This window comes from Triturus cristatus, chromosome 7 (genome assembly GCF_964204655.1).
Source record: "Triturus cristatus chromosome 7, aTriCri1.1, whole genome shotgun sequence".
Lineage (NCBI taxonomy): Eukaryota > Metazoa > Chordata > Amphibia > Caudata > Salamandridae > Triturus > Triturus cristatus.
In genome coordinates, this window is record NC_140590.1 from 1,324,187,777 (window position 1) to 1,324,208,245 (window position 20,469).

General features: G+C 44.1%; 1 protein-coding gene across 2 annotated transcripts in view; it reads left to right on the top strand.

Annotated features, from left to right (window-relative positions):
* Nucleotides 1-20,469, top strand: part of TCTN3 (tectonic family member 3) — a 781,719-nt gene that overhangs the window by 457,420 nt on the left and 303,830 nt on the right. For both annotated transcript variants that reach the window (XM_085618937.1, XM_085618938.1), the window contains exon 8: nt 13,355-13,429. In XM_085618937.1, coding sequence (XP_085475063.1) covers nt 13,355-13,429 — 75 coding nt within the window. The remainder of the gene's footprint in view (nt 1-13,354; nt 13,430-20,469) is intronic.

Genomic DNA, 20,469 nt, shown 5'->3' on the forward strand with positions numbered 1-20,469 from the left:
AAAAAGCCAGGTCATTATGTACACGATTGTCCAGTTTTAAAACATAATATCGCCATAGGTAAAACACAAGAAAGATCACGGCCACTTAGACAAGATCAGATTGAACAAGGAGCGCTGCAGCATGCCCAGGCCATGCCAGCCGCACAACAGCCAATACAGTTTGTGCCGGCTGCACCACCGTTGCCTGTTGCTGCCACACAGACAACAACACGACAAATGTATCAGACCGCACAGTATGAATACCCTGAGTATCAGCGTTACGCATGAACTAGCCTAGAGAGGGAAGTTGACTTACCCCTTATCGAGATACCTGTAGATCAAGAAGGACCTTATGTACACAGTGAATTATTAGGTCAAGATAGAAAATTTTTACTCGATACAGGGGCAAGTCGAACAACTATAAAACGTAGTGAAGTTCCAGGGGCACCCCTCTCAGGCTCACAAAATATTTCCCTTGGTTTTTCAGGAAAACCTATTGTTAATGAAGTGTCACAACCTCTGCCACTTACGATAGGACCTCTGACCCGAACTACAGATTTATTGCTTACTAAATCATGTCCAGAAAACCTGTTAGGAATAAAAACATTAAAAGCTCTAGGAGCTATAATATGTTGTTCTCCGGAAGGAGTAAGATTGTTTTTACGTGATTTTAAAGGTCACTATGTATCTAGAGACATGGATCCCCGACTGCAGACTTTACCTACACGTCTATGGGCACAAGCCCCTACTGATGTTGGTTGCATGAATATTACACCATATCGAGTCACATTAAAGGCAGGAGTGGTGCTACCACGAATGCGACAATACAAGTTACCACCAGATGCTGTAGTGGCTTTGCTGCAAATCATTGACGAGCTCATTACCCAAGGAGTAGTTGTGGAAACAGACTCCAATGTATGTAATTCACCAATAATTCCGATTCTTAAACGAACAGATCCAAAGGCCCCGCCAGTCTATCGATTGGTTATTGATCTGCGCGAGTTAAACAAATGCATTGTGCCACAATTCCCTGTGGTCCCAGATATCTCGTCATTACTGACAGCTATTGATTCCGAAGCGACATTCTTTACTGTAATTGATCTCAAGAATGCTTTTTTCAGCGTCCCAATAGATCCGGAAAGCCAATATTTGTTCGGATTTAGTTTAAATGGACGTAGCTTTAAATTCTCACGCGCACCTCAAGGATTTACAGAAAGCCCCAGCATCTATAGCCAAGCACTGAAACGAGAACTTGACAGTATCCACATGCCAGTTAACACTGCTCTGCTTCAATACGTCGATGATCTGCTGATCACCGCCCGAAGCGAACCCGAATGTGAAAAAGCATCACTGACAGTTTTACAATTTCTAGCCGAAAAGGGGCACAAGGTGTCCCCTTCTAAGCTGCAATTCTGTGTCCAGCGAGTTATTTATCTTGGACACTCGCTGTCCAAGGAGGGAAGGCAGCTTACACCAGACCGCATTCAGTTAATAGCTAACATGCCAATACCCAAGACACAAAAGGAGGTGCGGGCTTTCATAGGCCTCACTTCATACTGTAGACAGTGGATCCCGCAATATGCATTTCTAGCAAAACCACTCATTCAGTTGACAACCCAGGAGGCAGCCACATCGACTGTTCTCCCTTGGACTCAGGAACATACACAAGCTTTTGAAAGCCTAAAGAAAGCTTTATGTCAAGCACCGGTTTTAGCAACGCCATGTTACAGAAAACAGTTTACACTCTTTGTTACAGAACGCGAAGGTACTGCTTTGTCAGTACTCACACAGGAACAAGCAGGAGCACACAAACCATGTGCTTATTTTTCTAGTACATTAGATCCCGTAGCTCAGGCTTTGCCTGCATGCCTGAAATCAGTAGCAGCGACAGCTTTAGCAATCAGACAAAGCGATGCCATAGTGTTAGGACATCCATTGACAGTTCAAGTACCACACACAGTAGAAGTCCTTGTGAATAGAACGCAAACACAACACTTGACTATAGCACGACTTACAGGGTATGAACTTACATTGTTTCAGCCACACATAGAAATCAGACGCTGTAACACATTGAATCCTGCCACACTTTTGCCAGTAACCGGAACAGACCCACTAGCTCATGACTGTATTGAAGTTATTACTATAACGACAAAACCCAGACAAGACTTAACCGATGTCCCATTGTCAGATCCAGACCTGACGTTGTATGTAGATGGTTCATGTATGAGAACAAGTACAGGAGAGTTAGTGGCCGCTTACGCAGTCACAACAGATACTAAAGTCATTGAAACTAATCGTATAAATACTTTGTCAGCTCAAGCCGCAGAGCTCATCGCTCTGACACAAGCCTGTATTCAAGCCACGAATAAAAAAGTCAACATATACACTGATTCACGTTATGCATTCGGAGTTGTACATGACTTCGGCGTGCTGTGGCGAGAGAGAGGTTATTTAACTTCCCACGGTGCCCACATTCAGCACGGACCCCTCATTCATGCTTTATTAGATGCAATACATCGACCCACTGCAATATCAATTATGAAATGTAAGGCTCATACGAAGGTTACTGATATCATTTCCCAAGGCAATGATCTAGCCGACAGAACAGCTAAACAGACTGCTCAAACTCAAACCCCCGACATGACAAAGACAATAGTCCCGATGCCGACACATTGTATGACAGTTAAAGATCCTACTCTTGACGTAATTGACATACAGACACATGCTACACAAGACGAAATAAAGAAATGGACTGAATTAGGAGGGATCCAAACGGACCAAGGATGGATGACGAAGGAAAAGTCTGTATGGTTCCTTCCTGATTCAATGGTCCAAGTTATAATTAACACTACACATAGTCCAGCACATCTCGGAGAAAAAGCTATGCTAGACAGCATTCAACACATTTGGTTCAATAAACATTTATGAGCAGCAGCAAAGCAAAAAGTCCGTACCTGTATGATCTGTTGTCAGTTTAACCCAGGTAAAAGCGTTCCCGTAGAACAGGGTGGATTTCATCCTCCTGACCACCCTTTTGAAGTCCTCCAGATGGATTATATCCAGATGGAACGATGTCGAGGATTCAAATATGTTCTCGTAGTTGTCTGCGCTCTGTCCCGTTGGACGGAGGCATACCCGGTTTCAGATTACACTGCCCCGACTACTGCCAAACAGTTGGTTCGAGAATTCTTCCCATGATACGGTTTACCACGTGTTGTCTACTCAGATAACGGCCAGCCGTTCTCATCCGAATTAATGAAACATGTTTCACTTCTGTTAGGATATCAGTGGAAATTCCACTGTGTCCGACACCCCGAGGCAGCAGGTCTCGTAGAAAGACATAACCAGATACTGAAAATCAGATTGTCCAAAATATGCAGAGAGAAAGGTGTCGACTGGGTAGTAGCGTTACCAGTTGCACTCTTTTACATGAGAATGGTAGCACACTCTCGAACAGGGCTATCCCCGTATGAGGTGATCTTCGGCAGACCACCAAATATGTGGGGGACGCCTATTCCACGCAAAATAACTGATATTGACTGTAATATGCTGACAGATTACTTGGCTTCCTTGATGTCTGCACTACAATCTTGTCGTTCACAGGTTGCTGCAGCATTTCCCGACAACACTGAGGTGAAACCCCATGACGTAGTTCCGGGTGATTTCGTGTTTGTGAAAAATTTCGACCGAAAGACTCAGCTGGAGCCCAGGTGGAAGACACCCAAGTTGGTTCTGCTGACCACAAGAACAGCCGTGAAGATTGAGGGCCGCAAGGGCTGGATCCATTCAAGTCATATCAAGAAATTTCATGGACAATCCTCGGATATAGACATTGTGCCCTGCACTCCCTCACAGACTGATTCAAAACTCCCTTTGGTTGAAAAAACTGAAACCGAACTCTATAAAGTAAAATTGAGGCCTAGAACGTCAGACGATTTGATTGTTTAAGTCCTCTCCTAGGTGAAGCGGTTGAATCTGTCTCTGACATGTATCCTCTAGACCTGAATCATGGACAATTGCGAAAAATGATGAAACGACAGGCATATTGTAAATCACTGCGTAGCCATTGCATAGTGACATTAATAATCTTGTTTTTCTTGAGTCTTTTAATAATTACTGCAAGCATATTGTTGCACATATATTACCCTATTTCTAGACATGTTTATAATGTTACTGCTGAACATTCTTTTAGTGACTTACCTCCGCATGAATTATCTTATAGACTTGCGCTGCGCAATAACACTTTCATTAGTATGTTACATCATTCCCATCAGACTAGTAATGCCACTAATTGTTGGGTGTGTGGTCGGCTCCCTCCCTATCAGAATTATGAAGGAGTCCTGCCATTCTTTCCACACCCATTTACACATAACGGCTCCTGTGGAGCATGGTTTAGTTTAATCAATTCCATAAACTCAGACACAGCTGTTTACCAAGGTCAGTGGGTATGGGGAAATCTGAACCTAGTTTTACTCAAGGTCTGCTACCCTGACAAGGAGGGTCGCCCCAAAAGAACAGGAACTAATCTAGAAAATGAAGTATATGGATTAGGTAATTTTACACCTAATCCCATGATTCTAAATGTCATATCCGAAGTTGAACTAGTCTTACCCACCATGTCAGTATTCCCAGCAAAAGGGGAATTATGTGTAAGAAAGGTTGGTTCCATACATATGGGCCATAGTAAATGCACTACTATAGTAGAATTCAGTGATCAAGGCAAATCTTCATTTAGAGCTTATCACCACTCCTACTTTATGTGTGGTCAGACTGCATATATGCGTCTACCTCTAGATTGGGATGGTACCTGCTACATTGCATTCCTTTTGCCACCTGTTTTTCTAGCTCCTCCGGATTATTACAGAAATATTCATTTAGTACACAACAGAGAGCGGAGAGATCTCCCAATTGTCGATTACACTGAAACAGCATGGGAAAAATACACAGATTTCAATAAAGGCATCTTTCCCTATATAGGTACTGTTACTAATAGTAAACTGATACGTAGATTAACTAGAACCCTTGAAGCAGTAGTGAATGAAACTATTTCCGCCCTAGGCAATTTAACAGAAGAGCAGTCTGCTATGCGGATTGTTGTGCTTCAAAATCGTCTTGTCCTTGACGTCATCCTGGCTGATAGGGGCGGAGCTTGTAGGGTCATCGGATCAAGCTGCTGCGTATTCATACCAGAAAATTCGCCATCAGTATATAAAGCCATAACTCGCCTTCATGAGATTGTAAATCAGATACACCAGAACCCAGGCACTTGGACTTGGTCCAGTTGGTTTTGGAGTATGATATCAGCCTGGGGATGGAGAGTTCTATCTTTCCTAGGTATTGGCCTTCTCATACTATTCAGTTGCTGTCTATGTCTACAATGTGGACCAGCGATCTGTGGTCTGTGTGCCACATCGTGTATTCCACCACCAAGATTTCATTCGTCACGGAAGAAGAAAGAAGAACAAATGATGTTATATGAACAGATCAATGGATTAATGAAGATTGATATCTCTTAACGGGCAAGTAGGGGACAAGGAGGGAATGTGGAAATATGTATTTTCTGGTCAGTTATGTCCCCTATCTTGGACCCCAACGGTTCTATGTGCATGTCACAAGTACATGTATGTTCCCTCCAGTTCCAGTTATGAAGACGCAAATACATGTGCGTCCACCGTCAACATGTCCTCTGTCAGATCCACCATGAATAGGCCGGATATTCCATTCCTAAGTACAAAAGGCCACCGGCTTTATATGGTTCACTTATGCCATTTTACAGTCCAGGCAAGTAGGCCCTGATTCTGTCATCAAAACTCTTCTTGCCTTCTGCCTCTGAAAGCTCCAGTCTGAGCCTGCATCTGTGACCATGAACTTTGTCTCATTCTCTGCGCGGCTCACGAAGCCTGACATCAGCCTATTCTCTGCCAAGAACTGTATTTCACCTTCGAGTTATCTGCTTCCCCCTCAGCCGATGCATTCCTGCCTAGTAGTTTAAGTAAACATTCTTCCAGCCACCGAGCAAAAGGCCCGGCTTCTCTGCCCTTATGCAAGTAATTCATAGTCCTGTTACTATGGAAGATTCCTGCCCTCGCATTTTAGTGTAGACACTTAGACGCTTGTACACGCACGCACAGTCAGTATAGAATAGATTCTGTTCGAGAGTCCTTCTTTATGGATAACATAGTTCTTTAAACATAGGATGTTAGATATGATTTGGGATTAGGTTGACTTGACCCCCCAGACTTCTTGTCTCCACATGTAGAGCTAAATGTCAAGTCCCCTTCACCCCCTAGTTGCACGTCAATCACACGTCATACTGCTGCGCGCGCATCTATGCCAAGTATTATCTTATAGATCCACCTATAGGTGACATCATAACCAATTATGTTCCTTTTTACTCCTTGTTCCACCCATTTTTGGTTACGTAGACAAATCGTCATTTTCCTTATCAATTGTTACGCCTATTGCATTTGCTTCATTGTAAATGTATGTACTATAAAGGTTACTTCATGTCAATAAAGTATGTACTTCACTTCCTGAACCTCCGTGGTGATGGAACTTGGAGCAACCGATTATAATCGTTCATTGGAATAAAGCCCATTCCGAACCTCTAATACCACGGATTCTGCCTCTCATTTTACTGAGCTATTTTATTATGTTTCTGTATCAAATTCAGTCCAGGTAAAGGAAAATTATTTACCACATGGAAAAAAGTGAGAGATTGTCCCATAAGGAAAGCGAGCAAATGATGGGATTTAACAATGGAGAAGACTGCTCAGGGCGTGTTTGCCGCTGTTTCAATGGATATAAAGTAGTACTTAATGCAGGCTTTCCTGACCAGATGCTGGAAAGTTTTTATGGCTGTTTTATAAGCCTTTTTTGCTGATTGGTGATGGTCTTCTCCCAAGCCCTTTCTAAGGCTTTGCAATTATGCTTGGCATTACAAAGCTGTGCATTTTACCAAGGGAAAGGTCGACATGTGACGGTGACACTGAGAGAGGTCTTAACCAGGGCAAGAGCCTCAAGTGCTGTGGATATCAAAGTATTAAAAATGGCGACGGCACTAGCAATCTTGTAATGGAGCAGAGTTGAATGTTGGGGGATTGATGTTTGTAGGGATTGATGTTTGTAACAGCATGATTATTTTCAATATTGAGCCCATTGAGTTTCTGATTTTCTTCTGACAGGTAGTACCCTTCAAAGGATATTGCAAAAGTGACTGCTGTAAGGGAGGGGTAAAAGATGCGGGGTCGTGAGTATCCAGCAGTTGAAAAATACTGCGTTAAGTTGGTGGCCTCCAGTATGAGTGGGGAGCATGTTGAGTAACAACGCACAGTTTGGACAATCTGTCAATTACGTCTTCAAAATATGGATAGGTCTTGTTTTCAGAATGAAAGGTGAGGTCCCCTAGTACTGTTGAGTTAGCAATTTTAGGTTTCTGGGGCGACAGCTGCTCTATCATGTTGTCAATTAAATTGGTTCCGGGACCCATAGGGCGGTATATCAGCACACCCAACATACAGAAAGAGGGTGACACCTGGATGGGAAAGAACAGCTCTTCACTTGGATACTTGGTATTATATACTTGAATAGTGCACTGGAGGGAGGATCAGTAAAAAGATGGTTATGCCACCTCCAGCTTTATGAAGTCTGTTGAGTCACTGATTGCTATCATTTTGAGGAACAGATGAGGCAATTTCGGGGCTGCAAGGTGAAGGTTAGCAGATCGGGATGACTGAAGAATGAACTGGTGAACTCTCATTTGATGCTCACTAAGCGATTTAGAATTTAGTAGGAAACATTAAGTGTGGTAGTTTTTGAGCTAGTCTTATTTGTGCACAGATTTGTGTATTGTTGACCAGGCAAGGAAGGAATGTCTCTCTCAGATCAAAAAGGGGGGGGGGGGAAGAGGACAGTTGAGACAGAGTCCAGTAATAGAACAGAGATTAGGAGAGTGGGGATTGGTGCATTTAACTGGGAAGGTGGTAGGAGAAACAGTTTTTCTTCTGATGTACGAGTAAGGGACACCTTTTTTGTGTCACAGGTCCAGGAGTCCTGGCACCTAGCGCAGACGTTCACAGAGGGAGCTTATCTTTAGTGTGCCCACTGCGCGGACATGCTGCTGCATCTTTAAAATAGCCTGGTATACCCAAGGGGTGTGGGAACAGGAGAGCTAGAGGGCACACTGATGTGACACATTATTTAATTGAAACAGGTGGCCAAAGTAAATACTTAACTGGATCCCACCCGTTTCTGAGCTTACCATTTGACTCTCCACGACCTGTCTCTACTGGGAACATAAAAAAAAAAATTCTAATAAAAATGTGAACAAATGAAATAAAACAAGTTAAAAGCAGCAATCCGATGTGAGACAGGAGCTGGGCGACTCTACGAGACAAGCTAGTCTTGAGAGGAGGTCAGGAAGCGTGTAGTCACAGTAAAGCCAGTAATGATGTGGACAGCTGCCATGTCTTTGAATTAGCTCGCCGTAGGCAGGGGGTGTGGCTTTCAGAGAGCTAGAGTGTACACCAATGTGATGCATTATGGGATGAAAACAGATGGCCAAAGTAAATACTTAAACTGTATCCGAGCCACTCCTGAGTGCAGCCTTAGACTCGTACACTTCCTCCGCCGGCTTCATTGATGGTGCTAAAATATAAAATTTAAAGCGAAAATCTGAACCCATAGAATTTTAATTCCCTTAGGCATGAGAAGAGAATGAAAAATTTCCTAGCTAACGTAACGGAAAGTTTCAATTCTATTAAGGACTCGGAGGCGAGGATTATGCCTTCTTTCTTCACTTTATAGGCATATAGCAGCATTAAGGTTTAACAAAAGACTACATTTCCCATGAACCATAGGGAAAAAGGTAGTCAAACAAAACACATGAAACAACCAATCCGAGACAGGGAACCAATGTCCAATCAGGGCACTCCAAGACCCATATAGTTCATTGTTAGTGTCCTCTTGTGAGCATCAGAACCTGCAACGACAAGGACGTATTACCTGCAATTTAAGCATGTCAAATGAGAACAGGAACAGTACTCATAATACCTCACAGATAGAACTGATGGAAACAAGTACTTACTGCAGTACGGGGAGGGTCCTCCTCCAGGAGCACAGGGCGGGATAATCCTCGTCTCCGAGTCCTTAATAGAATTGAAACTTTCCGTTATGTTAGCTAGGAAATTTTTCATTCTATGTCAGGACTGGAGGCGAGGATTATGCTTGTTCAAAGCTTGCCCACAACCGTGGCATTTTGTAAGTCGAAGTAGAGTAAACGTTACTCCATCCGGAGTGAATACCCGGCCAGTGATATCAAGGTCTCACACATCAGTGACCCTCCTGTAAGATACCAGACACAAAAGCATTGCTAGCTTCGCAGAAAGCTCCTTCCTTGAGAGGAACCTGTTAGGTTGTCAGGAGAGAAAAAGGTTCAAAACCTGGTTAACGTCCCACAATGCAGAATACCGCGGCTCCGGAGGTAAAGAAAGCCGGATGCCACCAAGAGTCTACAAACCATGGGGTGTTCGCCCCTGGGGGAGCCACTAACCGGGACATGACCCGAGGAAATGGACAACCTAAAGGTGTTGTTAGAACGATAGGCCAATCCGTCAGACGCAAGTTGCGCCAGGAAATTCACAACGTGAACCACGTCTGCGACCAAGGGATCGGCACCCCTTCGCAAACGCCAACGGGACCATCACACAGACTTGTACATCTTGACGGTACTGTCTGCCCAAGCCTTGGAGATGAGGACCTCAACCGATCGCGAAAGGCCCAGAGCTTGCCATCTGCCACTGAAATCCACCACGCCATGAGCCACAGTGAATTCGTGGACACTAGCGGATGTGGAGACCCGTCCGGACTCGTGAGAAGAGTCGGAAACCGGGGGAGTAGGATTGGAAATCCCAAGAAAGTTCCAGAAGAACCGGAAACCACACTTGAGACCTCCAAAGAGGTGTAATTATGACTAGTTCTGCCAATTGTCTGCGGACTTGAGCAGTCGACCGGGTGATCATCGCGAATGGAGGGAACGCATAGCCCTGTTCCATGCTCCAATCCTGGAGGAATGCGTCCGTGGCTACCGCCAAAGGATCGGGTCTCCAGCTGAAAAACCTCGGAAGTTGATGGTCCAGCCTGGACGCAAATAAGTCCACTGTGAATGGATCCCAGAGGTCGTGGAGAGATGCAAAAAACGGCTGGTTTAGTTTCCAGAGACTGGAGTTTCGGAAATGGCGAGACTGGAAATCCGCTTCCACGTTGTCCCGACCCGGCAGGTACTCCGCTGTGACTGAAACCTGGCTGTGTAGACAATACTGCCAAAAACTCGCCACCAGGTCTGAGAGGGCTTTCGACCTGGTGCCCCCGAGATGGCTTATGTAGCGGACTGCCGAGTCGTTGTCCATTTTCAGGAGTACACACGACTGCACTGAATCTCTCGTCCAGCACCGCACGGCGAAGGAACCCGCCAGGAGCTCTAGACAGTTTACATGTCGCTTCTGTTCTTCGGGAGACCACAACCCTCCCGTAGAGAGGCCTCTGCACCATGCCCCCCAGCCGAGCCTGCTGGCATCGGATTCGATAAAGAGATCTGGAGCCGACCCGAAGATCGCTCTGCCGTTCCAGGCCTCCATATGGGTCAACCACCACTGGATCTCGCTCCTCGCTTCGTCGGATAAGACGACCTTGTGAGAGTACGGATACCCTTTCTGGAGAAAGTATGTCTTGAGGCGCTGGAGGGCCCTGTAGTGGAGCGACCCGGGGAAGATGGCCTCAATTGAAGCTGACAGCAGACCCACCAACCGGGCTAGCTGCCGAAGGGATACCTGCTGTTTGGCCAGGACACGACGCAACTTGTGGTGAATTTTGGCAACCTTTCTGGCTGGCAGACTGAGAGTGGAAGCCGTGGAGTCGATGACGAACCCACAGAAGGTAACGGACTGAGTTGGCTGTAATAGTGACTTTTTCTCGTTGATCCCAAAGCCGAGATCCTGGAGCAGAGTCACTGCCATCTGAAGATGTTCCATCAGTTGACTGGGACAGGGGGCCATCAGGAGAAGGTCGTCGAGATACACAATCAACCTGATGCCCCGCGCGCTTAGGAATTCCACCACCGGTTTGAGTACTTTGGTGAAACACCAGGGTGCGGAAGAGAGCCCGAAAGGAAGGGCTGTGAACTCGTAAAACCGGTTGCGCCAGGTTAACTGCAGGAAACGACGGTGAGGTGGAAAGATCTGGATCACCAGATAGGCGTCCTTGAGGTCCAGACGGACCATCCAATCGAAAGGGCGGAGAACGCCCCGAAGGAGGTGAATCCCCTCCATTTTGAAATGGCGGTATACCAGCCTATCGTTGAATTCGCTCAGATTCATGACAGGCCTCTTGCCACCGTCTGTCTTGTCGACCAAGAAGATGTTGCTAAGAAACCCCTGGGGGTGAGAGGAAGTAAGGGAGACAGCGCCTTTGTGGAGGAGGAATGCCACTTCCTCGTCCACAAGGGCCGCATCTTGGGTAGAAAAATGAATGGGACGTGGAGGGACTTTTTGAACTGGTTTCCCTATGAACTCTATGTGAAAACCTCTCACTGTTTGAAGAACCCACGCATCTTGTGTGACGGCCAGCCATAATTTAGATTTTACTGATGACATGCAGACTGCTATGAAATATCGAGGCTAAGAATACTGTGATATACTAATATTGTGGACAGACTAAAGAGGGACAAAATATTGAAAGGTAAGTGCATATAGAGTAAGCATAGATTTACTATTTTTAACTCCACATATATGCATCTTGAAGATATATATTTCTTACCTTATGATATTTTGTCCTTTGTTATTGTGTGCATGATATTTGGTTCCATTGATATTCATACCTCTATATTCTGGGGGCACACTGACATTATCTGGCTCACCTTTTCCCAGAATTGTTAAAAAACAGAGTGGGGAATATGTCCATAAAAATAAAAGGGAAAAATATGTAGGAGAGTTCTATGAAGAAATAACTGCACTATGTGTTTTTCTCTGGCCTGGAAACCCATGAGTCAATGTTCCAGGCAGTTTGCATTCAGTTCTTCTTGAATTTATGCAGGCAATAAAGAGGTAGAATAAAATTGTAAGCCTGACCTCTCTTGATTTCTGGGGAGGAAGGAGAGTTGTTCATGAATTCAGAAAAGATTCCTATGATGAAGAACTAGTATTATAGCTAAGAAATGGTTTCTTCTCCGTCACAGGATCTTTGCTGATACTCACGAATGTTGATTAGAATGGTAAGCTCCCTTCGATAAGTGGAATCTAAAGAATGTAATAAAGGAAACAGCCAAGACACTGAAGGAGTGTGCTAGACAAACAAGTTACGCAAAGAGGTTTGGCCAACTTGCGCTTCCATTCTGTAGTCAGAATCTAGATAACAGTGCTTTGCAAGCATATGAAATGATCTCAGGGTAGCAGGTCTACATATCTCTACCACTGGCACATGAGTTAACATGGCATCTTTAGATGAGTGCTTTAAGCTGTCTCAAGCGTCCTATTTGTTTTCCAGTAGCACACAAAATGCAAGCTAATAATATCCATCCAGAAATAGTTTATTTTAAGTAGATACTAGATTTCCCATATTGATACGTCCATACAAATAAATTGATAAATGGTGAATGGAACGTATGGCATAGGAATTTCATGGACCGTGTTGGCAAACTCATTTTGGAGCATTTATAGAGATAATTTAGTGAGAAGGAAGATAAGGGCAATGAATATTTCTATTTTACAAGCTAATGTTAGTGCTTTTTTGGTTGTACTTTGAAGATGCTGTGAGGAGTGAGCTTTAAAGGAGTAATGCATGCCTAATGTTAGCCTATATGTCTGTAATAAAATCTACATTCTCTTGTCATGAGTAGAATAATCACAAACACAGCAAGAGGATGGATGGATTGCTGAAACATTTCAAACACTCACCCCAGTGAAGAGATCTGTGTTAAATCCATCTTTCTTATACTCACCATGCCACCCCAGTTTGGACCCAGCCATGTGCAAATCAGTCTTGACGCTACTCCTCATGGGAAGAGTTCCATGGGGAGCAGGATCAAGACTGATTTGCATATGGCTGGGTTCAAACTGGAATGGCATGGCGAGCAAAAACAAAACGATGTATTTACCCCAGATCTGTGACTGAGGGCGAATGTTTGATTTGTTCAGCATTCCATACATTATTTGTTCTTTTTGCATAATTCGAAAAATCATCATTCCTTGCATATCACAGGCAACTCATTTATGGATTAAGCCATTTTACCTTCATTAAAATCAGTGTTTTGTGTCTAAAACCGTTTATGCGATGTTTAAAAGCCCATTGTCTAACTCCATGTTTTTATTCTACCCACTTTCAGGTGCCAATCACTCTTGCTTCGACCGCCGCAAGTCCATCCCTGCTTGGCAGTAGCTGCATCAATATAGTGTCCAAGGTAGAAGACCAGCAGCTTTTATTTTAAAACAAAACGTTTCTAATAGCCAACACCACTGACCAGTGAACATTTCTGCATATATTGTTAATCTATGCAGTATAATAAAAAATGAAGGGAATCCCATGTAGTTAGTGATCAGGGGGGAGTCGAAGAGCCATAAGTGAAGGCAATGGCCTTACTCTACTGTGCAGATCAATAACGGTCATGGTTCTATTTTAGTTGGAATGTTACATCAAGTATAACATCTGAACTGTTTTGGTGGCCCTGTCATTTTCCTGATTTCCAAAGTAATACAGACAATGAAAAATGGATATAAAATGATCTTTCAAATGAATTTTACTGTTTGGAGTGGATGACTATTTATGAGAGGTACAGCACAGAATCTGTACAAATGACAGCTTTTAGGCACGGTTTCAATTATGTATTGATAACACCACTGATTTTAGGACATGTGAATTTTTGAAGTGATTCCACCATATCAAACATTTTGATTCTCATGCTTGATTTGGTGCCTCATGTTTGAAAGAAAGCCATGTTCTCTTATCAATTTTTGATTGAAATTGGCATGATGGTTCAAAAAACTAAAATTATCCTTTTTTTGTACATTAGTAAATTTCTTTATCCATTTCAGGAAAAACATTTGTACTTTCTATAGCCACCGTTTTATATTTGATTTCTCAGTGCTTCATTGTCACAGATATAAGTTAATCACGCGTGCTGATATGTGGGTTGCTTTTGTATTTAGACCTATCTTCCCTTTTGATTATAATTCTCTTTGGTCCACCTGCACAGTAAAAATTAATGCACTTTCGTAAAGAAAGAGATTCTACAATTGATTGTTTGTGCAGTTACAGATCACACAAAGGTTTCAGTGGAACAACTGTCATTTATATCTGTCATTTAAAAGTTATAGATGGAATCTACAGTGCAAGAGTCATCTTGAACCCTAGGCCACCCGCATACTTGAATCCCGACCCAGTTACTATTTTTTCATGCCTATAGGGCAAGATGCAGACTTTTTATTATCTTCTTTGGGTCTTGCTTCTCTTTCGGCATTTTTCCAGCCTGAAAGGACATTGTATTTTCCGTTTTATTCAATCTTCTAAAGTGAAGTCTAGAGTCGCTGCACCAGAAAAAAAGTATGCTCTTACTCCACCCTATCCACTCAAGGTACATCAAAAGGAGGTGGAGAGTAAGATGTTAAAAAATGGCAACCAACTAGTAGTTTGCTTTAGAAAGTTCCTCCTAAATGTAAGGACAAGAAACACAGGAAAGAGGAGAAGAGAAAAGGTGAAAGACAAGTCTACAGTCCATTTCCTAAGGTTTTGTTGGGTACTGATTATTTCAGAATGGTCTTCTCTGGTACAGTTGTTGTTTGTCAACATTGTTTTTGTTGATTTCGGTTCAGTTTAATATATGAGGTTCAGAAATAGAGTTAAGTTTATCAGGTGTACTCTGTCACTCCTGAAGAGTTGTTTGCCAACAATGTACTGATGATTGACAATCCTTTCCATCAGTTTATGTCCGATAAGTTAGGTTTATCCCTACTCTCCAGCAGAGTGTTTAATTTGTGTTGAATAACGTGGAAACATTTCAAAATCTTTAAGTATCACTAATGGATACTCACTTTTGTTCCCTTCGAAAAAATTAAGACTCTTGGCCGCTAATGCCAAGTTGCGTGGAATAGGGTGGGACATTTACCAAACAACTTAAATATGATTACCCCAGGGTGAGATATTTACTGGATGGGGTAAATGCTTCCTATTCCAAGTTTTGAACTTGAAAATGATGCATAACATAAAAAATCTATTTTTAACACTTCTAATTCCATATGATGTTGCATTTTTCTGGGCCTTTTCCTCGGGATATTATTCTGGTTGGGATTGACCTGTTGGATTGTATTAGAAGTAAACTGTGAGGACTTGATAATTATCACAGAACTCATACTTCCAATTGCCGAGAAAATTCTGTTAGCACAGGGATTGGCATTTAGCCTTGCAAGAGTGTTTTTTTTACTTTACCATGTCAATGAGTAACTGGTTAATTGAATAGTGACTACTTCTATTCATTAAAATGAGCTGTAACGATCAAAATAATATTCCTGTCTGATTCCCATATGCCTACAATTGTAAAGTCTATAGTCCCATTAAGGATTATTTAATTACCTCAGTGATCAGAATGCAAACTTGCCTAACAAGAAATGTCCAAGTTTGTTATAAAACTGCAACGCTCAGGCAATCATCAATTCAGAGAAAACTGAACACTATGCCTGTGCTCAGACAGCCACATTAGTTACTCCAATATAATTTAAAGCAATTAACGTTGACCCAGAAAACTGTATATGGTTATGCACCTCATTATCTGAAGACCATGCTCAAAGGGCTATAGAGGCATGGCTCTACAATACAGTATTAAACTACTTTCTAACCCTCCAACTTAAAAGGTTCGCATGCAGGTGGGCTTTCATTTTCTGCACAGTTTTCCCAACTCTCCCCGAATCTTCAAAAGAGGTTACTTCTAGTCAGGAATAATAGCAGCATAGGATACAATGAAAGGTTTTTATTTCACTATTCAAACAGCCTGATTATGATAAGGATGACAAGAAAGACATATTTCATGTGTCACAGTGCAGGCCCTTCACTGCCCTCCTTCTCTGCAGTGCTTGAACTGCCTTCTAAGGACTTAGCAGCTTCTGAAATAAAAGACTGTGCCAGGTAATTTGGAACAAGCAGTGATCTGGAAAAATAGAATTTATTCTGTCGTGAAGTCCATCTCGTCAGAACCACATTTGGAGGGTTTGAGAAAGAACATATGAAGATCCACTAGAACAGTCAACCTCAATACCAACTCATTGACCTATTTACATTTTCAAGTCCCAGTCAAAGGACTGCCTCCCTCTAGACCACATGAAAATATTGTGAAGCATGTTCCCAAGTAACTTAAACAGCTAGTATTTACTGGTTATTAATCTTGGTGGGCACTTTTGTTTACAGCTAATGTCCCAGGGGCTTTTGCATTTTCGCACTCCATTGGCCATGACTCCCTTTGTAAACTAGACTGTTGAAGCGGTAGTATAGTGGAGTATGCAAGGCTTACTCAAAAAGGTGGTATAGGTCTGAAGTATGATATGATATTTCACAGAATTCCGAGTCAGTTCTATACGTTATAAAGGTAATATGCCATTTCATTGTTTTGCATTTATGTTTCAGTCTGTGACCAATGTTATCATTTAGCTATTGTTAGATTTGGGGGTCTCTGGTTGGCACAGGTGGGCACTTGTGACAAACAGGGACCCTCTCCTCTAGGCAGGATAAGGGGATCACCCTTTCAAATAACCCCTGCTCACCCGTTAGGTAGTGTGGCGCAAGCAGACAAGGCTAATCTCTGGGCGTCATAGGCTAAGCATTTGTAAGATATATACAGTAACCCAAATGACCCCACCACAAATGGACACCAGGCTGTGCTTTATATCAAAATATGTAACCTTTATATGAAAATATACTTTCTTAGGCAGGCTTATATACAAGACCATAAATAACGTATTTTTTTTTGGCGCACACAATACCTTCTTTAAGCGGGGATGTGTGGCTTCCCTGAGTAGGGTTTCTAGCTCGTGGACAGTGCTTTGAAGAGGCCCCCAACTCGTCCTGCTCGCGACTGTAGGTTTCTTCTCCTTCAAGGAGGAGGGGGGCGAGAGCGGTGCTTCGGCGCTCTTGCGCGTCGTCCCAATGGAGCGGGACGGGACGGTAGCCAATTTTCACCACCAACCAGGCGGAGCTCTGCTACGGAGGGACTCTCGGGTCCGGGGAGCACAAGGCAGAGGTCTAGTCTTTCAAGAGGCAGCAATGAGGCACAGTGCGGCCTGTACCCAACGTACAGTGCGGCTCCCTTCGTGCGGCGCGGCCTCTGTGGCAAAGGGGCTGAGTAGTATACTTCAGTGCACGGCGCGGACTGGCAGGTCCGCTGCAAAGGGGTACGCTTCAGGCGCACGATGCGGCTTCTCAGGTCAGCTGCGAGGCCGTTCGCTTCAGGCGTATAGCGTGGATTGAAAGATCAGCTGCGAGGCCGTACGCTTCAGATGTACGGCACGGACTCAAAGAGCAGCTGCGAGGCCGTACGCTTCAGAGGTACGGAGCGGACTCAAAAAGCAGCTGCGAGGCCTTACGCTTCAGATGTACGGCGCGTCCGTGTAGATCAGCTGTGAGGTCGTACGCTTCAGATGTACGGCGCGTCCGTGTAGATCAGCTGTGAGGCCGTACGCTTCAGATGTACGGCGCGTCCCCGGAGTGCTGCGCGGCTTTCTGATAGGTCTCTCCCCCACAGTGGGGATACGGCGGCCAATACGGTGTCCCTTTCACAGGAGGGCGAAGCGGGTGTGGGCAGCCCGGCGGCACGGTGTGGACACGGCTCGTTGGCAGAGCGGGTCACACGGGGCGGGCAGGCGCATGTCAGCTTCACGGCAGTCTGGCGTTACGGGGAGGCACTTGGTGCGGTTCCAGCAGCAGGGGGAGAGGTCAGCGATGTCTTCGCAGTTTCAGCAGCAAGTCCTTGGGGGGGGTTTCTTCTTCGGTGTTGACGGCGGTTTCTTCGTAATTTCACCAGCAGGACTTCTCTTTAGGAGCAGGGCTCCTGCCTTTATACCCAGTTTCTTTTGTGTTTGCAGGCCAGGGGGCCTGGGTTCACCCCGTTTTCGGAGCATTTTGTTGAGGTTTCTTTGAAGGTGCGGGGCAGGGACACCAGACGCTCCGCAGGAGGTGGAGCCAGCAGCGAGGTGGCAGAGCACAGCCCTATTCAGAGTCAAGGGGCACTCCTCCCACCTATCCTGGGGGTAATCCCTTTATTCACCATCTGGCAGCCCAGACTGTCCCCTGGAATCCCCCAGCCTTGCCACTCACAGAAACCACACAGCAGAAACACATCCTAGCAGAGGCGGGCTGAACAAGCAGGCAAGCAAATGCTAACTTTCTAAAAGTAGCATTTGCGAACACAGGATATTAAAATAAACTTTACTAAAAGGAGTATTTTATTATTCTGAATTCAGGCATACTAAACTTGACTTTCTACCATGTTCCCTGAGCCTGCTGGGATTATAGAGTGTAATAATTCCAGCAGCCCATTCTGGCCTATAAGAACATGTAGCCTTACAATAGTGAAAAACGAAAATGGCTGTAATTCACTATTAGGACATGCCACACATATCAGGGCTTGTCCTACCTTATGCTTACAATGCACCCTGCCCTTGGGCCTACCATAGGGGTGACTCACATGAAGTAAAGGGAAGGTTTTTAGGGGCTGGCAAGTGTGTGCACTTGCCCAGCTAGCATGACAGTACCAGACTGCACGCAGTTTCTGCAATGGCAGACCTTAGACATATTTTAAAGGGCTGCTTCTGTGGGTGGCACAACCAGTGCTGCAGGCCCACTAACAGCATTTGTATTTACAAACCCTGGCACTCCTGGTGCCCTTTACTGGGGGCTGACAGTAGACCAAATAAGGCAATCATGGAAATCAATTACAGGTACACTTTTCATAGGGAGCACTTGCACTGTGGCACTGATTGGCAGTGGCACAGTGCCCTGAGCAGCTAACACCAGCAAAACATCTGAGGCACATCGGCAAAAAGTGGGAGGGAGACTCACGCCAAGGTGCCAGGTCTAACAGCTGTGATGGAGGATTCAGATATCTTTGGTGAATCTCCGGGGTATGTTACTTGCAGTCATGCACAAAACAAAAACAGAGCCCTACCTCTCCAACCAAGACCTTTTGTTCAGGTGGGCACCTCTGTTGCAGGGATTCTGCGGAATCACAGAACTATGCCTGGGACCATAGAAGCTTAGTAGGTACGGATTAAGTTATCCTACCACCTTTGTACCCATGAGCCGGGGATTGACTAGCTAAAGTGTCTCACTTGCCCGTCTACTCACTCACAGAGGAACAAGTGGTTAGACACCCCAGAATGCAATACTCCAGACACTCTCAGGAATCACGGTGACAGAAAACACCCTTTCGCTCTCACACTCATATTTGTCCACAATAAGATCTGACAGAGATACAAGAAACATTTAAAATATTTATTTTAACTATTGTGCTCTAGTATGCAGTATACATGCCACAGCAAGTAAGAAGATGCCACAAATATGGTCAGCATAGTAAGTAAACCATAGATCATAAAAGGAGCTTTCATGAATTTAGACAGGGTGGAATAACCCCTCTCCCCTTCTAAAGAAGCAAAGTGATTATATATGAGAAGATCTCTGGGTGTTTGCAGCTCACGCCGTACCTCAGCATACACAGATGAAGGTTCTACATCTCAGGTGCAGTCTGGATCTCATCTGTGTTCCTTCATTGCTATGCATAGCTATATGACAATGAGTACATGTTCCCAAACAACAGAAGCACTTTTGTGTTGTGTCTAGGTGCTAAAGCCTGACCAGGACAGAATAACAAGGGGCATTGTTGTTTGACCTTGTCTTCGGTGTTCAGACTAAATCCCAGGAAAGAACAGGATGCCAACAGCAGCAGGTTTTGTGTGAAAGTACAGCGTGGCACAAAGCAAGATATGTTTGTATAGTAACGTGTGCAAAGCAAAGAGCTGCCTACTAGGTGCCCAGGCTAACATAAGGGAAAACGACAATAGGCCTGTACGGAATATAAGACATCCTCGCCTTGGTCAGGATGTTAGCACCTACATGATGACAGAATCCAGGTAATAAGTAGAACCAAAATGTTTGAAAAGTAGTTCAGTCATGTAATAATGTGAGGGCATAGACAAAAAGAAACATATGTTGTTGAAATCTGAGTTAAAAAAAATATTGTCAAATCGTAGCAGTCAATTAAAACGTATCGTGGGTACACAAAATGTAGGATGCTAACTGATAAATCAGCGATTCTAATACAAGATCCGAACCTTCCGAGGTACAGATATTTACCATCCAGTTGAGAAAGGCTAAGGAACACGCATGTTTCTCAGTACCAGTTGTCGTTGAGACTGAGATCCAAAAGATGCTGTGCCGTTGCACAGGACCCAATGCCGGCCAATG